The sequence below is a fragment of the Hippoglossus stenolepis genome, chromosome 5 (genome assembly GCF_022539355.2).
Source record: "Hippoglossus stenolepis isolate QCI-W04-F060 chromosome 5, HSTE1.2, whole genome shotgun sequence".
In the NCBI taxonomy this organism is placed as follows: domain Eukaryota; kingdom Metazoa; phylum Chordata; class Actinopteri; order Pleuronectiformes; family Pleuronectidae; genus Hippoglossus; species Hippoglossus stenolepis.
The window spans coordinates 11,493,330-11,510,239 of NC_061487.1; the positions used below are offsets into that span (position 1 = coordinate 11,493,330).

General features: G+C 39.7%; 2 protein-coding genes across 5 annotated transcripts in view; one reads left to right on the forward strand and one right to left on the reverse strand.

Moving 5' to 3' along the window:
• Positions 1 to 12,516, reverse strand: LOC118109031 (ankyrin repeat and SOCS box protein 13). Of its 2 annotated transcripts, XM_035155826.2 has the most exons (7): positions 12,414 to 12,516; positions 9,069 to 9,154; positions 5,304 to 5,503; positions 5,051 to 5,201; positions 4,253 to 4,387; positions 2,741 to 2,932; positions 1 to 1,672 (listed from the first exon to the last, which is right to left on the reverse strand). In XM_035155826.2, exons 2-7 carry the CDS (start codon positions 9,109 to 9,111, stop codon positions 1,515 to 1,517), a joined length of 879 nt encoding a protein of 292 aa, XP_035011717.1. In that variant the 5' UTR covers positions 9,112 to 9,154; positions 12,414 to 12,516; the 3' UTR covers positions 1 to 1,514. The 2 variants fall into 2 exon arrangements, with proteins under 2 accessions (XP_035011717.1, XP_035011718.1); XM_035155827.2 differs by lacking the exon at positions 12,414 to 12,516 and having other exon boundaries at positions 4,253 to 4,378; positions 9,069 to 9,404.
• Positions 10,801 to 16,910, forward strand: part of tasor2 (transcription activation suppressor family member 2) — a 19,501-nt gene continuing 13,391 nt past the window's right edge. For 2 of the 3 annotated variants that reach the window (XM_035155823.2, XM_035155825.2), the window contains exons 1-13: positions 10,801 to 11,286; positions 11,585 to 11,733; positions 11,946 to 12,041; positions 12,123 to 12,195; positions 13,790 to 13,881; positions 13,974 to 14,111; positions 14,913 to 15,043; positions 15,148 to 15,164; positions 15,502 to 15,601; positions 15,702 to 15,796; positions 15,925 to 16,031; positions 16,579 to 16,651; positions 16,744 to 16,815. In XM_035155823.2, coding sequence (XP_035011714.2) covers positions 11,253 to 11,286; positions 11,585 to 11,733; positions 11,946 to 12,041; positions 12,123 to 12,195; positions 13,790 to 13,881; positions 13,974 to 14,111; positions 14,913 to 15,043; positions 15,148 to 15,164; positions 15,502 to 15,601; positions 15,702 to 15,796; positions 15,925 to 16,031; positions 16,579 to 16,651; positions 16,744 to 16,815 — 1,177 coding nt within the window. In that variant the 5' untranslated portion in view covers positions 10,801 to 11,252. The remainder of the gene's footprint in view (positions 11,287 to 11,584; positions 11,734 to 11,945; positions 12,042 to 12,122; positions 12,196 to 13,789; positions 13,882 to 13,973; positions 14,112 to 14,912; positions 15,044 to 15,147; positions 15,165 to 15,501; positions 15,602 to 15,701; positions 15,797 to 15,924; positions 16,032 to 16,578; positions 16,652 to 16,743; positions 16,816 to 16,910) is intronic. The other variant, XM_035155824.2, reaches the window with a different exon arrangement.

Here is a 16,910-nt window from a genome sequence, read left to right on the forward strand (position 1 = left end):
TAGTTTTGTTCTGTTTATTTACACAAATTGAATAAAGGTAAAACCACATTATTTACAAATTTCCATGAAAAATAAATACTCCCTGAATATATACAAATAAATACAATCCTAGTGAGACCACTTCAAGTTCCCTTAAGGTGGAACAAAGTTTTACAGGATCTATGTGGACTTACATTCAAGTTTACTTGGTCATGATGAGCAAGACAAGTACATGTTGATTTACTTCAACCTCCATTAGGCAATATTATATACTTAGATCAAAAGCTGCCCAACATGTGCTCCTTTGTTGTGGCTGATTTTTACACAGCTTAGTTTGTAGGTGAGCTGATCTATGATGGGACAGATCTGAGGTTAACACAGTGTTCTATTAAAGGTGTAGTTTGTTCCGGCGTAACAAGTACGAAGAGCTGACGTTGGTGTGCATGGCCTTTACCGGCCAGTTGTTATGATCTTTCAGCCGTTAAACTGGCCTTACCTCTCGAAACCACCATTAGCAGCCAGTTTACAACTACTTGGCAAGCATGATACTTGATGTAAATAAGTGGTGAGGAGTTGTTAGACTAGAGGTGAAAGGTGAAAAAGTATGAGACTTCACATTAACTTGGTGGACAGATAACTCGACTCCAGTGAAATGTTAAGTGTAGCTAAGGCGTTAATTTAGTCTCGAAATTCGCTGTGGATGTGGGAACAGTGGCTGATGCTCCCCTCCTTGGATTGGTCGCAAGGCCTCCACCCTATCGCTGATCTTCCCCCCTGCCCTTTCTGCAGCACCTGTAAAATTCGTGGTTCATGTATACCGTTGCTGTCTACATCTTGTCTATGCACTATTTACTTATGTTAAGGGCATTATAGAAGTGGCTTGCTCATTGCACCTCTTTTTTCTCAAACTGCGACATTTCCCGGACATACAGTATTATTGATGATTCTGCCGCCAAGAGAGGCGTTAGAAGATCAGAGATAGGCTGATCACTGGAGTATTGAAAGTGACCAATCAAAGGAGGTGAGTAACTGCCACTGTCCCCGCCTCCAAAGAAAAAAAATTCAGCTTGACGAGTCAGCGACCGTCGGGTGATGTTGAGAGGTTGCGAGGAACCACATTTCTGCACGTGGAGCAGAAATACTTTCAGCTCGTGGATACTGTTCCTTCCCCTCCTATCATATGCAGGGGTGTGGTTTTTACTTGTGTGAATGTTGAGTCTCTTGTGTTAGTTGGCAGTGGTTTGCATACAGATTTGTCATAATATTGGATCTTGATGAGCTGATGGTGTATCATGGCTCTACTTTCCTTTACCATTAACACATCTGCTAATGTAACATTATTACTGATAGTTAGCATGGATCAACAGCCTAATGACTTCTCTATGCACCTACAAGTCTGGCAGTGTTCAGATATTTCATCTGTGCTGCTCTTCAGCCAGCGCCAACATCCTGTCATATGACTTCCTTTAGAGAGAGATCCACAGCACACGTAACAGGTCTGTATTTAACCTCTTCAGAGCTGCATCCCAAGTTTCTCAAAGTGATAAAAGTTCAATAACTGGAGGTGGTGTGTAAGAAAGAAATCGTATGATGCGATTGGGCAGGCCCAGCTGGGAAACCACCTCATGGGCTCTTGTGCCGAGAGTCCTCCTCACTGTCACTCTGCTGATCTGCTGGAGACTGAGGGGAGTATCTAAGGCAGAGAAAACAAGAGAGGCCATTTAATTTTACTGCTGCTCTTAGGCCCTGTGCATTATCATCCTGGGTATCATCATCCTGTACCCAGAACACACTGAGAAGTGGCCTGGGACACATGTGGCCACATTTTTTCTACTGTGTGAACCCAAATGAGTCATAGTCAGTTGACTTCCTCTGTTGTGACGTCCACTGCAGTTTCAAAAGGAACCAAAAGTAGAGTTGGTAAAAGTAGAGTTTTCCACACACTGAAATATATGTGACCACCACCACTATATTAACATGAACTTCAACCATATATTGATATTATACTTTTTCTCTGGCGCCCCGGGCCACACTGGGTGTAGAGTATGAACGGCGCTTGTGTGTCACAGAAAGTCTTGCTTTTCATTTCGGCGCCCATGTTATCAGTTTAGAGCCACGTGTCTCAGGCGTGTGAGCAGTGCTGCTCTTCTAGGGGTCTCACCTATTTTTCTATATTTACTCTAATGTTTCTGTAAACTGAATCCATTCATTTGTTTAACAAGGGTTTTATTGTTATTGTAAGACCAGAACATCTTCATACCTTAATGTCCTGGCATTTCGTTGAGCACATAGGCTACTTTTAATGTAGGAAATACAGTAGTAGCAACAGAAACCTCACGCAGCAGATCAGCAACACAGTCGTCACACGCTGCACACGCACTCAGTGTGGCCCAGGCCTCAGCCTCTCCTGGCCCCGCTTTCCCTCTCTCTCTCCCTTTCACACTGACTCACACTAACTCACAGATACACTGACGGAGCCATCTGTATAGTTGAACTGGTGAAAAACAACATCGATGCTCTTTGTAAACAGAAATAATGTGTGTTTGCATGTAGAGCAGGGAGGTGAGATCTGATCACATGTGGTCTCTGAAGTCACATGTGGAGAAACATTGTAATGCCATGTGTGAAGTGACAAACTTCAAGCTGTGTACTTGTGATCGTGTCTCTGGAGACGGATGTTAATACCAGTTCTGAACAGGGCCACTGATGATACCGTACATAGAGACATTAAGATATGCAGACTGTGTGTAAACAAACTTACTTTCATAGAACTCAATGCAGAGGTAACAGGGAGATCCCAGACTGGTGTAGTGGATGGGTTTTTTGTTCAGGTTGTCCCTGGCATACACGTTCCCCCCAAATTCCACAAGTAGCTCAACTAAGTCAACATTCTTTGCTTTGGCTGCATGATGAAGGGCAGTCTCATGTAGCTTGGCAGCATTAACGTTTGCCCCTAAGGGAAAGAAAAAAACAGAACGGCATGAGTGAGAAGTACATGAACTATGAATGTCATAATAACTTTATATCATTTAAGGTACAGATGAAAACAAACCTGCTGTTAAACTAAATCTCCCTCATGTGAAATATAGACGTGATGAGACATGTTAACAAGCTGAGCAAAAGCAGGCTCTCAGTTTGTATAACTGTGACAAATAACAGGCACAAAAAACAGTCATATCGAAAGTAAACAACAGACATGCTCCATCACTTCACCGTCCTACTGTGAATCTCTACACCAGTCTTAAAGGGATAGTTCACCCAAAAATGATTATTCACTCATTAAAAACAACAGGAAACATGCTGCTCCGTACTGCTCGTGTGGTGTCATCGAAGTGTTCCCAAGTCTCGCCATTCATATTCGACTCGAAACAAGGTAATTTCCACCGTATTTTAAGCCTAAAAGTCCACCAGAATTGGTTAAGCTAGCAGACGTTAGCATTTCCGACAGTCCTTGAATGCGTCTTTACGTCTGAAGATAGGTCACTAATAGATAATGGGTGAATTATCATTTTTCGGTGAACTATCCCTTTAACGGTTACTAACGCTGTAGGTGTCCAGAGTTATATAGTTTCCTATCTACACAAAAATAGGGATATTTTAAGTTGTAAAATGACTATTAATCGAGTCAAACAGCTAAAAAGTTTTACTCACAGTTATTCAGAGATATCAATGTTGTCCCATGAAGACAAAATCAAGTTGACTTTGTTGTGGTAATTATCCGAATACTGAATATCATGATGTAGATGTAACATTTACAGTTTTTTAAAAAGTGACAGATTGTGTAATAAATGGAGCGATGCCGGCGAGCTAGTTCAGGCAGCCAACTCGAGCTGCGCTGCGCCAATCATGTGACATTCATCATGTGACATACCTCACTCTCCACAACCATCTATAATAAACACCCACCTTATCAGGTGGGCTACTTAAGCAGAGAGACATTTCCCATCATCCCCTTTGCTCGCACTGCTGCTGCAGTATTGCTACCAGTTGCTTCAGCCCCCCCCCAGCATCCACCTGTAGGCTCCAACGGGGGGGTTACAAGTATTTGCTAATCACTCCCATCATTCCTGTGTAATCATATAGGGGAGTTACTTAGTTGGAGCCTAGACGCAAAACACTAAACCTGTTCTACTGCTGCACTAAACATTTGAACGCGAGTTGTCTGACTGAAATGTATTTAAAAATATATTAACAATAAGATTTTGATATAAACATATTGTTACATTTAATTTAACTCACTTGTGGTTTGCAGAGAATAAAAAAATGGACTCACCTGCACTGAGGAGAACTTTGGCGCAGTCGTAGTGTTGCCTGGCACAGGCTACATGAAGCGGTGTCCCGTAGTGGCAGTCGTGGGCCTCCATGAAAGCTCCTTGATCAATCATGAGCTGAACACAATCTGAATTACCTTTCGTGAGAGAAAGGACAAATTTATTTATTTAGAACAAAATGAAATGTCTCTCTGAGCACAGAAAGGTTAGGAGATACTTATTTCCTGTGGGCTTGAAAGGTGGCTGTGAAATGATTTGTCCTTTAAAGAGCACAGGAGCTGTTGTTTAGCTTGAATAGATTTTGGCTGAAGTTTCACCTTAGTGGATTCTCCTTACCAGTCCATAGCCTGTACACTTTGTTCCATAGTTTTTTCTAATTTCCACATCCACAAATTATTTTAAATATGAATCAAGAGCTCAATAGTCAATCGCTTTTGATCACAGGGACACGTTTTCATATTGTACTGAGCTTCCTCTGTTCAGCTTTGTCTCTACCTCTGGGTAAATTTTCTAAATTTGCGATTAAATCAAATTGTTTAAACTGGAAATCATGAGTAAAATTAATCAAAAATCAATGGGTAACTTTGTGTGACTAAGACCTACCTTAACTATTCTAATTTATTTCAGAACGTTATGAACGTTTTCCACAAACAAAGGAAAACTATTTTTCCTGATGTTTCTCCTGCACTAACACATTATAAACTCTGGTAAAGTGACACCAGTGAGGCAAATACATCTTGATGCACAGATTCGTGCTTCAAAGTACATTCTTGTCTGATGTTGTACATAACATGACGCACCTCCCATGCACGCCTCGTGAAGAGGTGAGAAGGTAAACAGCTGAGGGTTAACTGTGGCTCCATACTCCAACAATAGCTTGACACATTCAAGGCTTCCAGCAGCACAGGCATCACACAGTGGAGTGCTACCGTCGATGTTGCGGGCATCCACCTGTCGGACACAGAGGTATAACAAAGTCGTACATACAATCAGTCTATCATGCTCTGATGAGCTAAGACATTCACTTGACTCAATTCTGGTGGAACTGTTCACCTGTGCACCAGCGCCCAGCAGCAGTCGGACACATTGGGTCTGGCCCTGTATGCATGCCTCATGCAGCGGCGTGATAGAGTCAATAGCCACGATGTTTACTGCTGCACCTCCCTCGATCAGCTGCTGCAGCTGCAGCGCCCTGCCCTGTGCGGCGGCCTCATGCACAGCTGACCGGTCCGTCCAGAATCCAAGGCCGTGAGCTGCAAACATGTGACACCAAACAAAAACTCTGTCTGTCTGTTTATGTGAATTAATCTTTCTAGGTTTGTGAGTGTTGACTTAAGATTAATTCAATCTTCTCTCCAAGTTCCAGTTTATTTAGTCACTTCAATGTTAAAAAGCACAATAGAAATATTTGTTTGTTTCTCATTTTGGCTCAAACACAAAGTGATATTTGAGAGCCGCAGAAGTTTTTTAACCAATTCTTAACCAAAACAAGAGACATAAATCCCTTGAATAGGTCTTGATCCTGTTGTACTGCAGTTGAATTTATCAGTATATACATATATTACATTGTCAGGAGTATGTTATTGTTTTATATTACATTGTAAGAGGTTGACTAATGTGTTTTATTACATTGTAAGAAAACACAATGGCTGCTTTACAATTTACAGCTCAAATGAGCTCAGACAAGTCATAAGACCTTCTTGGTCAGAATTGTGACATTTCCTGTAACCATGTAAACATTGAGGTGCAGCGAAGGTTGATCCTTCACCAAAGGAGACGAAGTTGTCACAACTCCACTGTGCATTGTCCAATCAGCACCACAACTCTGTCACATGATCAGTGTCCCGGCCTGAACAGCTCCATATGTCAATATTAACTCACGGTCATAGCGTCACCTACTGATTGCCTGTGAAAACAACTTTTTTTTAAAGACTCCACTGTGCATTGTCCAATCAGCACCAAAATAATCACCTATGATCAGAGCTCTGGCCTGAACAGCTCCATATGGGAATATTAACTCAGGGTCATAGCGCCACTTACTGATTTGTCATGAAACGGGAAGTATTTTTTAACTTCACTGCACATTGTCCAATTGGCCCCAAATTGCTCAGGCTTCATCAGAGCCCCAACCTGAACAGAGCTATTAGTCTGTATGTAGCGATAGCGCCACCCACTGGCAACAGGAAGTAAGCCTCCTTTTACAACTTTAATTTGATTTAAAATTGTCACTGTGTGGTCTGAACTTGATGGTTTAGACTGTAATAGTTAGTGTTTGTTTGAGTCTCTCTAGAGTTTGTAAGACACATGTAACGTAACGTGACGCACAAAGTCAGAACTTCAGTGTTAAAGTGACCGAACAATCCGGAGTCATGATCCGACATCATCGATTAATAACTAAATACATGTGATTATCAGTTTGTGTGAAGAGTGACGCCCTGTTTATCCAGCAACATAAATATGAATTCAGCAGGTTTTTATAAAGTTAGTGAAAACATTAGAACAGACAGATTTTATTAAATGATGAAAAAGCAGCCATGTGCAGTAATAGAGAAATTGTGGATGTGATACATTGAAATGCATTGCGATACATCTTTGTAAATCGAATCGTTGAATGCTGGATCGTAATCGATTCGAATAGTGAGGCTAGTGAAGATGCACACCTTTAGTGTTAAATGGCCAAAATGGACACTAAATCCAAAATGGCCAACTTCCTGTTGCGTTAATCAAATTAGTGGCAGGCCTTTTTTTTTCGTCCGGTCATGTTACACGAGTGTACCGAATTTTGTGAAGATTGGTTAAAGCAGACAGATTTGCTGCGTTTTAGGGGGCGCTGTTGAGCCATTTTGCCACAACCATTTCCAATTACTCCAGAATACGTAAATTTTAACCAGGCCTGACGCACCTGCGAAGTTTGGTGAGTTTTCGAGTATGTTCAAGCCGTCGAAAAAGCCGTCAGCTTTGCTTTGACCTCATTGTATCTCTCCGGAGTCATCTTTGTTTCGCAGAGCTAGATATTGAGGTCATTACTGAAACTCTTCTCTTGTACCAGCAATTCAAAGAGCTCCAGATTTTGATTTAGCAGATTCTCTTTCTCCTGAGTTCTGATTCCCGCTCACTTGGCTCTAGAACTATAGTGTCATCTGCCACCTTTTCCTAATTTTTCATTGTCGCCACTTCCTCACTGGTCTCTCTTCTCTTTATTCTCCATTGCCCTCAGTTCTGCAAGGTACAGCAGAAACATATACAAAATCGGTCAAAAATTACCTGTATTCATTTCCTGTGTTATTTCATGCATGGCTGGGTGTTTCTTTGCTATATTCTCTTATAGCTTATTCTTTCTTCTTCATTTAGGAGAAGGCTCCTTTGATGACATGAAGATGAGTCTTCTAAGTCATCCAAGGAGCCTTCTCCGTTTAGGAGAGCTAAATTCCAAGACACACCCACAACTCCAGCTTGATCCTGTAGAACATTGTCTAGGTCCTCAGCATCTGAGATTTCAGACTCAGAATCAAGACCAAGTATTGCCTCCAAATTTTCCTCATCCTGTTCTTCATGCAGCATCTTTATGGCCATTCAACTCAACCGTAAGTCTGACGTGTTCCGTAGTGAATACAGTATGTGGATGGTTCATTTTTGACCCATGTGTGTCAAAGTGATGTACAAATACAAAATGTACGTTTGTTTATAAAGTAAGGAAGGAAAAAGGAAGATAATGATTTGTGGTAATCAAAAACAAGATATTTAATGAATACTTAGAATATTAAATGATAAAATACATTTATTTCAAACATATAGCGAAGAAACACTCATACATGAAATAAAACAGGAAATGAATACGGGTCATTGTTTACCCATGTTGTGCATTAGAAAGGTCTTTTTTCGCAAAAATATTTTTATTCAAAAAGGAAAAAAGGAAAAATTAAAATAAGGATTTGTGATGATCATAAACAAGTTAATTTGGGAATACCTGAAATACTGAATGATGAAATTCATTCACTGCAAAGATATAGAAAATAAAAACTGAGCCGGGTCAATTTTGACCCATGTTGTGTAAGCCTCGTTTTACAACATTAATTTGCTTTACGTTAAATTTTTACCGTGTGGTCTACACTTGATGTTTTTTTTACCGTAATGCGTGATTAGTGGGCGTGGTCCAGCGCCGAGTAACTGACGCAGGAAGTGACGTGTTTATCATTCCATTTGTGTTGTATTGTATTGTAAGGAGTGTGTTATTGTGTTGTATTACTTTGTAAGGATAATTTGTTATTGTGTTGAATCATAATATAAGGATCATTTGTTATTGTGTTGTATTATAATGTAAGGATAATTTGTTATAGCGTTGTAGTATAATATAAGGATCATTTGTTAATGTGTTGTATTATAATATAAGGATCATTTGTTATTGTGTTGTAGTATAATATAAGGATCATTTGTTATTGTGTTGTAGTATAATATAAGGATCATTTGTTATTGTGTTGTAATACACGTTATTGGCTCCATTGCCCTGTGATATCAATCTCTGTATAAATGAAGTCTGCAACTTTTGCTGTTAAAACTAGAAACTATGTGAAAAATGGTGCAACAGGTACTTCAGAGCCCACTGGCCTCACTCACGAGCTTCCAGCTTTGTGCCCTGCTCTCCATTTATTTACCAACACTTGTTTCTGACGTTGAGCTCGATATCTACAGTGACTTGCAGCTACTCACCATGAAATGAAAGCTACATGAACCGGCTGATATCACAGCTACCAACTGTTAGCCTTCGTTCGCTGTTTCGCACAGTTGTCCCGGGTTAGTCACCAGCTCTAAGCTACTTACCGATTTCTCCGTACAAGGACGGTCTGGCCCGGGTGACATCCATTTCATGTTACTGCTCCTCTCCTCCGCGAACCACGTAGATTACGCTAAAAGTGAAAGTCATGTCGGAGCAGATCAATAATGACAGAGGGGATATCACCACTACAATAACACGGTGGGCAGACGAGGGGCTGAGGTGTAGTCCTGAAAGAGACAAACAGTGGTGTGGAACTCTGGGTAATGTAGGCGACTGACAAGCAGGAAGTCTCCTCGTTAAATAATTGATTTAAAGAATAGAAAATACACAGAAATATCTCCCAGCCAGGAATAAGAAAATTAATTCAACTTATAAAACTAATTTGCTTATTTATTGACTTTTTTTCTATTCAGCTTGTTCATACTAACACAGATTATATTATAGTTTACGCTAGCTTGTTAACCTGTAACAATAAAGCTCTTAAAATACACAATATAAAATTATGAAAATGCATCTACATGCAGTTTGTGTTCCAGCAGTAACATTTGATTTCATGGTGAGGAGAAGCCATTTTTAAAGTAAGCTAGTATTATTAGATTTGGCTGAGGAAAGTTAGCCAGGGCTCACAATAAATAGACTAACTTTGCATTATCTTACTCTTGCCCAAGTATCCTTGTTTTTGGTGTAATGTGCAATTGGTTAATTCAGAAACAGAAACAATCACATTTTCATGTGTAAGTTTAAAACCTTAACAATAACATTGCTGTGGACATTGTTTCCACAATTATATCACATATTGAAAATGTTCCCACACCACAAAAGATTTTAGAACTATTGATGAACTTTAAAAAATGTTTGTGGTTTGGGTTAAATGCCTGGTTAAGTGATGGGTGTGTTGTCACTGTTAAAATAAACATTTGGTTAAGATTATACGACTGTGCTCAAAACCTCTTTAATGTTGACTCAACAGTCAAACATTAAAGTCAACTGGTTGGAAGTGAGAAACAAAGTTATCTATCCTGTTGCGCAATATTGATCAGAGATGACGCCAATTTATGATGAGTCACTGTCCAACATTTCAATTTACAGCTTACTACTGAGTATTGGTGTTCTATTTTACAGGGAGTAGTAAATGAGTGAACAAGGAAGTGATTGTGGGTACAGCAATGGATTGCATACTTTGGTGGTGAGAGCAAAGAGACGCAACCATTTTGAATTTTGTCCCCAGTTTCCATGGTGGCCCCATAAGTTTCAGTTGCTTTGTGAATTTGCCTAGATGGGTTGATGATGGAACCCAGCTAGGTCTTATCCGGTTCTTACGGGTAAAAACAAGTGTATATATTGGGCTACTGTGTTAGGATCCAGAAAGCAGCTTGACGTTGAGTTGATTTGGATAGTTAGGGATTTGTTGACACTTTTGACACTTTAGTAACCATAGACTAAAAAAATGGTCAATACTTGATACTTTATTTTGTCATTAACCTCTGATCAGGTCAGTGAAACATAAAAAATGACAGTAAAAACACAAATAAATGACAGTGACAGCATGGGCAGTAATTCATATCCGGTCACAAAAACACGCTAATAGGAATAAATAGACCTCATGTTGGTTCTGCCACTGTTCTAGTAGTTAAATATTGACAACCTGAAGTTTGTGGTTTATCTCAACTTTCTCTTCATGGCAGAATCCAGTGTTTAGTCCTCCAAGTCGTGACACGTGTTGTGGCACGTCAGTGTAAAACGACAGTTCCGATAGTCTTGCTTATGATGATTCAGTCGTTGAGGCAGGCGAAGCACACACCCGCCTCACCGCCGCCGCAGTCCTGCGTTGACTTTCAAAATGGAGGCTTTCTCCTCCGTAGGTTTCTGTTTCTTTTTCGAGAAGGACTCTACCAGAGCCGATCAGCGGAACAACGAAGCACGTCGGAAACCGAGGAGATTCCACCATTAGCCGAACATCTAACCTGGGAAACGATATGAAATGTCAACCTAAGCGGATATATTCGGTCCTTCGTGGGTTTGACTGGGCTCAATTCTGTAACTTCCTGGTTTTTTCGCATTAATATGTCAGTCGAAACTGCGGCGAAAGCTCGCGTGACTCTGAGAGGTTTAGTGGACACAACAGCACGCTCAGGACCTTTTAACACGTCTGTGGTTATGTGTAAAAGAAGAGACAAGAGTTTTCAGCGAATGGCAAAGGGAGAGCGACAGATTTCCTAAATCCAGCGATGGAAAGTGGACATGTCGGTGCTGCGCGTAAGGGTGACAAACACTTTCTCCTCCTGAAACTTTAACTTTGACTATTGATGTGACTTGAGTGTGTGGACCCCACTATACCTCACCTATATTGTTATATATTAAATATATATATGATTAGATATACTATAAATGTCGTTGGATTCCACGGGGAAGGACGTGGCGCTTCTGTCGTGTCTCTCAGGACAAATAGTCCCAGCCTGGTGGAACTTTTCTCGCTCGCAGAAAGCGAAAACGCAACTTAATGTAAATTCGCTCAGTAGCTTGTAGTTTACACGCTGTTGTGGTTTGTGTTCACTTTTAGGTGTTTTAGTCCCTGTGTCAGACTCTTCAGACGTCTTTCAAAGCAGGATTTTGGCTCCCCTTCAAAGTGCGTACTTGTACGAAGAGTCAAAGCAGTCTTTCAAGTATAAGTCCGCAGTGTTGATCAAGAATGAGCAACTGGAGGAGAAGGTTAGTCCAAATCTGATCCCACCATTTCAATGTCATGGAATACTCTGACTTCAATTCATTCACATTACAGCACCGTACAACATTTGATGGAATGCTATTTAAAACAATTGTCAAACTATTTATATTTAGTAAAATAATTGATATTTTTGTCATTGCGTCATCTGTTTTTAATTAAAAAGTTAAGGCAACATTGTTTTTTAAAAATCTTTTAGTATAATGCGTTCCGAGAAAAGAGAAGACAAGCAGGATATTCAGAAGAGGATTTGAAGGAAACCTTTGGGTTTTTGCTGTTTGATGACGTCAACCAGGTACAGATTTGCTACAACGACTCATCTGAGACAGTACATGTTCCAGAGCTCGCTGATTTTCTCATTTTTATTTGCTTAAAGGCTCATTTGTTCGGAGAGACAGGCCTTCTCACAGGAAAGAGTGCTTGCACAACTCTGGGAGATCCCATCAAAGGTAAGTTCTGATTTGCTTCACTTCGTCATACTGACACTTGGTCACCCAGTGGTAAGCTCACCACTTCGTATTGAAGAGCTCAGCTATGAATGAACAAGCAATCCGGTTTCTATGCAGATGACGCTCTTGTAAGATTTGTAAACAATGATCATCGGATCATATACAACTAATCCATTAAATCTTTCTTATTGATTTAAATTATTTTATGGAGTTATTACCTTGATCGCCGTGTCCAGGTTATTATCCATGCATCTATGCTGTTCAGAGTGTTTGTAGTGCAGATGAGGCTAAAAAAAATGGTCCAAGTTGAGTGCATGGGGATCCACTGCCTTTAAAAGTGAAAGCAAGTGGAGGAGCTTTATGAATGTTTTGAAATGAAAGTGGAAGAATAGGTGTTGTGAAACAGAAACTGTAATTTGGTGTATAGAAGTGTGTTGGAAGGAGGGGGAGAGACGGTATGTGTTGCCAGTTTCATTGCTTAGTGCAACTTTTTTTTTAAATCTCATTTAACTGTGACATGTTTTGTTAATATATCAAGTTTTGCCTCTTAACTTCCATTTAGAAATGTTGCCAGTCAAATATTTGCCGTGTTAGACCTGTGCAAATACTCCCACCTGGTCAGACATGTGTACACCAGCATCTCTGCACATCTACATGTGTTTATATTTTCAGAAGACCCCTGCCTGCCCCAGGCTGTTTGAAGTGTGGATGTTGTAAATTGTAAACACGGGTCAAAGTCCCTTTTAATGACTCTGTTTTTCAGCGAACAGTAGTATAATATTACGACCATGAAAACAAGAGCCCTGCTGTGTCACGTGTAATTAAATGTAGCAACGTTGCACTGTTACCGAACATCCGTTTCTGTTTGGATCTGTTTGAGTTCTTGTCCACATCCCAAACGTGATGTAACAGATTTCCTCTTCTACATTTTCATAACCAAGATGTGAATTCCTAATGCTAGGACCACAAATTTGCTTTATTGATTTTCAGAGACATTTGGACAGGTTATACTTTTAGTATTTTTTATTGTCATGTTACTTACAGCACTTTGACAGGATACTTAAGGTGAGGGTGTATAATAGACCCACCAAATCTGCCAAACTAGTCATTGCCTGTTTCTTCTACCTCTTCTTTTGTAGATCTAATTAACTCTACGTTTTAATATCTGTAAGTTTATTGAGTGGCTTTGTAGAAAATAAGAATTCAGTGTATGGCCCTGATCAGTGTGAAGCAATATGTGTTCTTACTTGTACAGTGAAGCTTAAAGTATCTATAATATTCAACACTTTCCAGATGTAAATTGTTCTTTTAAAGTTTCTTATTGTTAACGATTGAGGATAAAATGATGTCGCATGTAAATGATCTGTCATTCAGTGGGTGAGGTAATTCAGATAGCTGTTAAACATGTGGTGTGTCCTTGACAGTTGAGGCATTCATTTTTAAAGGTGTGTGCTGTTCAGTTGTTTTTGAAAGTCACTGCAAAGTTATGTGTAGTTACATTGTAGTTTGTTATAATGTATTCAAATCTTAGTGTGTCCCTGTGTTTATTTCTACCGGAAAACACATCAAGTGAAAGTTTCCTGTGTCTACTCAGGTGTTTACATATCAATGTACTCTGACTGTTTGGATCTGAATCGCTGGTATCAAGGAAAATCCGGATACGTTGCCATCATCAAGCTGACAAAGGTATTCAAAAAAAATGGGAACTTTGAAATGTATTTATTATTATAACATAATATTTTACGAGCTAAATCATTGTCCTTTGTTGTTTCCACCAGGGCAGAGTTAAGAAGGTTCCAGAGAACTACACCCAGAATTTCACAGCACCCACAGTTGGGTTTGACTGCCATGAGTCAGAAGAGTTGTCCTCAGTATCTTCCAAAACCAGTTCCTTTCTTGCTTTTGAAAGAACCCAGGTAAGCAGAGGCATGTGACTGAGTGCTGAAATGTCAACAGATAGTTTAACTTGGAGATGTGCTTAACTCAGGAGATGATTTGATTCCAGAGACAAGTTGTTCTGTAAGAGATTGCCCACGTCTTTATTTTCCACTTAATTAAAATGGAAAGGAAATGTAAATGCATGCAAGTAACATCGTAACACAGTCTTTTGATTTCATAAAATAGAGGCACCCGATAGTAGTATTGTTTAAGTCGTCAGATGTTGTTGTAGTGGCATCTATAGCCGTTTTCAGACATGAACACCGGAAAATGTCTGCACAGTAAGGTCGTCGCCTTTCACATATGAAGAACGTTGCAGGAGATTCTTCGATCAGACTCATTCACAACAACAGAAAGATCTCAAAGGGATGGCACAGCATGCACGTATAAATTCCTATATGGATATCACATGTTTTTGTTCACAGCACATCGACACCAGTGTCTGCCCTTATCACCAAAAGCTCTTAAATCTCGTTTTGTATTTCCAAGTTGACACCTTTTTCTGCTTCCGCTCATCGGACATTATTGTGGACATTATCTGGAGTTTTTACGAGGGGGCTGGCGAACTCTGGAGAGTGTCCGCAGCAACTGACTCGGACATTTGCAGTTGAAATTATCCGGAGTTCAGTGCATGTCTGAAAGCAGCTCAAGTGTCTTTATCTCTTCGTCTATATGCATCCTTGTTAGCACAGTATTGCTGAGCACCTTAATATTTGACAAAGTGTGTGAAGAAAGAAAGAATGAAGGTAGCTCAGAAGTCTTTTGTTTTGTATTTGCAGTATTACCTATATGAGCTGTTGGACGAGGAAAGCAGTGAAACAGCTCTATCTCCCAGTGCTGCCGTTCCTTTTGCTATTGTATCATTTTCATATACGGACACAAAAGCAATACGAACACCACAGGCTACAAGGTACTGTAACATGATGGCAGCACAAATTCTGCTCTGCCTATATCAACACCATTTAATACAAGTCAAGAATATTTGATAACTGGTTTCCTGATTTCTCTTTTCAGTGAGAAGAAAAAACTGGGTAAGTAAAATCCAGCAAATCTAGCAAATTCAGTACAATAGCAATTCCATAAGGTTTATTATTTGGTAATTCAGCCGCAGCCCAAGTGTGCCAGTCTTGAAATATATTGTTCATGTAAATAATTTTACACCTTCAAATTTAAATAATGGCAGTCATTTCTTTTGCGATCATTTGCATGTCCAGTAAAACAGCTTTGTCATGGTTTACATGCACAACTTCATGTATAATTTCCCAGGTATACCTGATAAGTGCCCCATGAGTGTATTTAATTTATTAATAAACTGAAATGAGCATGCATATAGCTTTTTAATAGTTGTTGTATGTGATTTTATTTCAGTTCGTGATTACATGGCCTGGAGGGGTCAGCTTCAGATAGGCACCCAGTCCTATGATGTTGGGTTGAGGTCCACCAAAGGGGCACTGATTCCTACAAAACTGTAAGTTAAACGTGCAAAGAGAAGTATATACTGCTCTCTTTATTACCTTAGACTTGAATTTAATGACTATTTTTCTCTCTGTCTTTGTTTTCTGTTTAAGGCCTCCAGTGGTCAAAGTTGAGAAAGCCATTTCCATGATAGATCTGATGCAGCTGTTGCCAAAGGCTGCCTTTGAAACCTGCTTCTCTGCTGAAGGTGGGTTTTCCAGATATCAGAAAAAATGTCTTTATTGTCCAGGAGTTACATTGCAAAGGAATGTTCAACAAAATGCTTGGATTTAATTCATGTATAGTAATGATTTTGGCTCTTTTGCTGTCTTTCAGTCTTTCTTGGTGGCTTATACTGCAGTCTGTATGAGCTGGTTCCTTCTGAGGCGAAAGATACAAACTCACTCTCTCAGCTTCTGCAGGAGATCAAGGAGAAAGATATTGTGAGTCTTTTTATTACAGATCTTTCAGACATTAAAATGCTTTGTCTTTCATTCCAAAAATGTTAAAGGAATATATAACATTGTTTATTCAGTTTGGCGAAAGAACCATACTTATACCAATTGAATTTGTCAAGCAATGTAGAATCCTCCTGTCAATTGACTAAATCAGTGAATGGACTGCATTTATGTTGCGCTTTCAAGTCATGGTTTTATCTCTGGAACTTTCCTGCCTGTCATAAAACATAGTAAAAGAAAGTGCTGACAGATAAACGATCAAACAAACCAACTGAAAGGGCACTCAGAGAGAGCGGAGTTCTCGCCATGTTAAAGAAATCCTGAATCTGCCCGTTTATCTGGATCCTCTCCAAAATTGAATGGGTTCTGTCTCGGGTCATGCCCCATCCCTCCACATAGTTTAATGGAAATGGTTTTAATAGTTTTTGCTTCATACTGCTAACTATCAAACAGACATGGATGAAAACACAACCTCCTTGGCAGAGGTAACAATTAAATTAAGTAACTGACTTTGTTTTTTTTATTTGCTCAGGCTCTCACTGTTCCACTGAATGATGGTGGTTTTCTTATCCTGTTGCACTCATCCCATTTTTCCCCAATCGATGGTAAGATAAGAAAATTATGATGATGAACAGGGACATATATGATGCAATCTTTTATCAACTACATAATTCAACTAATCCTTTTTTTTTTTTAGATAATGCTTTGAATGCATCTGAGGTCCTGCAAGGCATGTTTATTTTTCCAGGCTCACGGGTCATAAAGAGAGGTACAGCATGCATTCACTTTCATCTTGTGTTTTTCACACCCCTTAAATTCAATGACAATAACCCAAATCAGTGACAGTTGTAGTTTGTTTTGTTA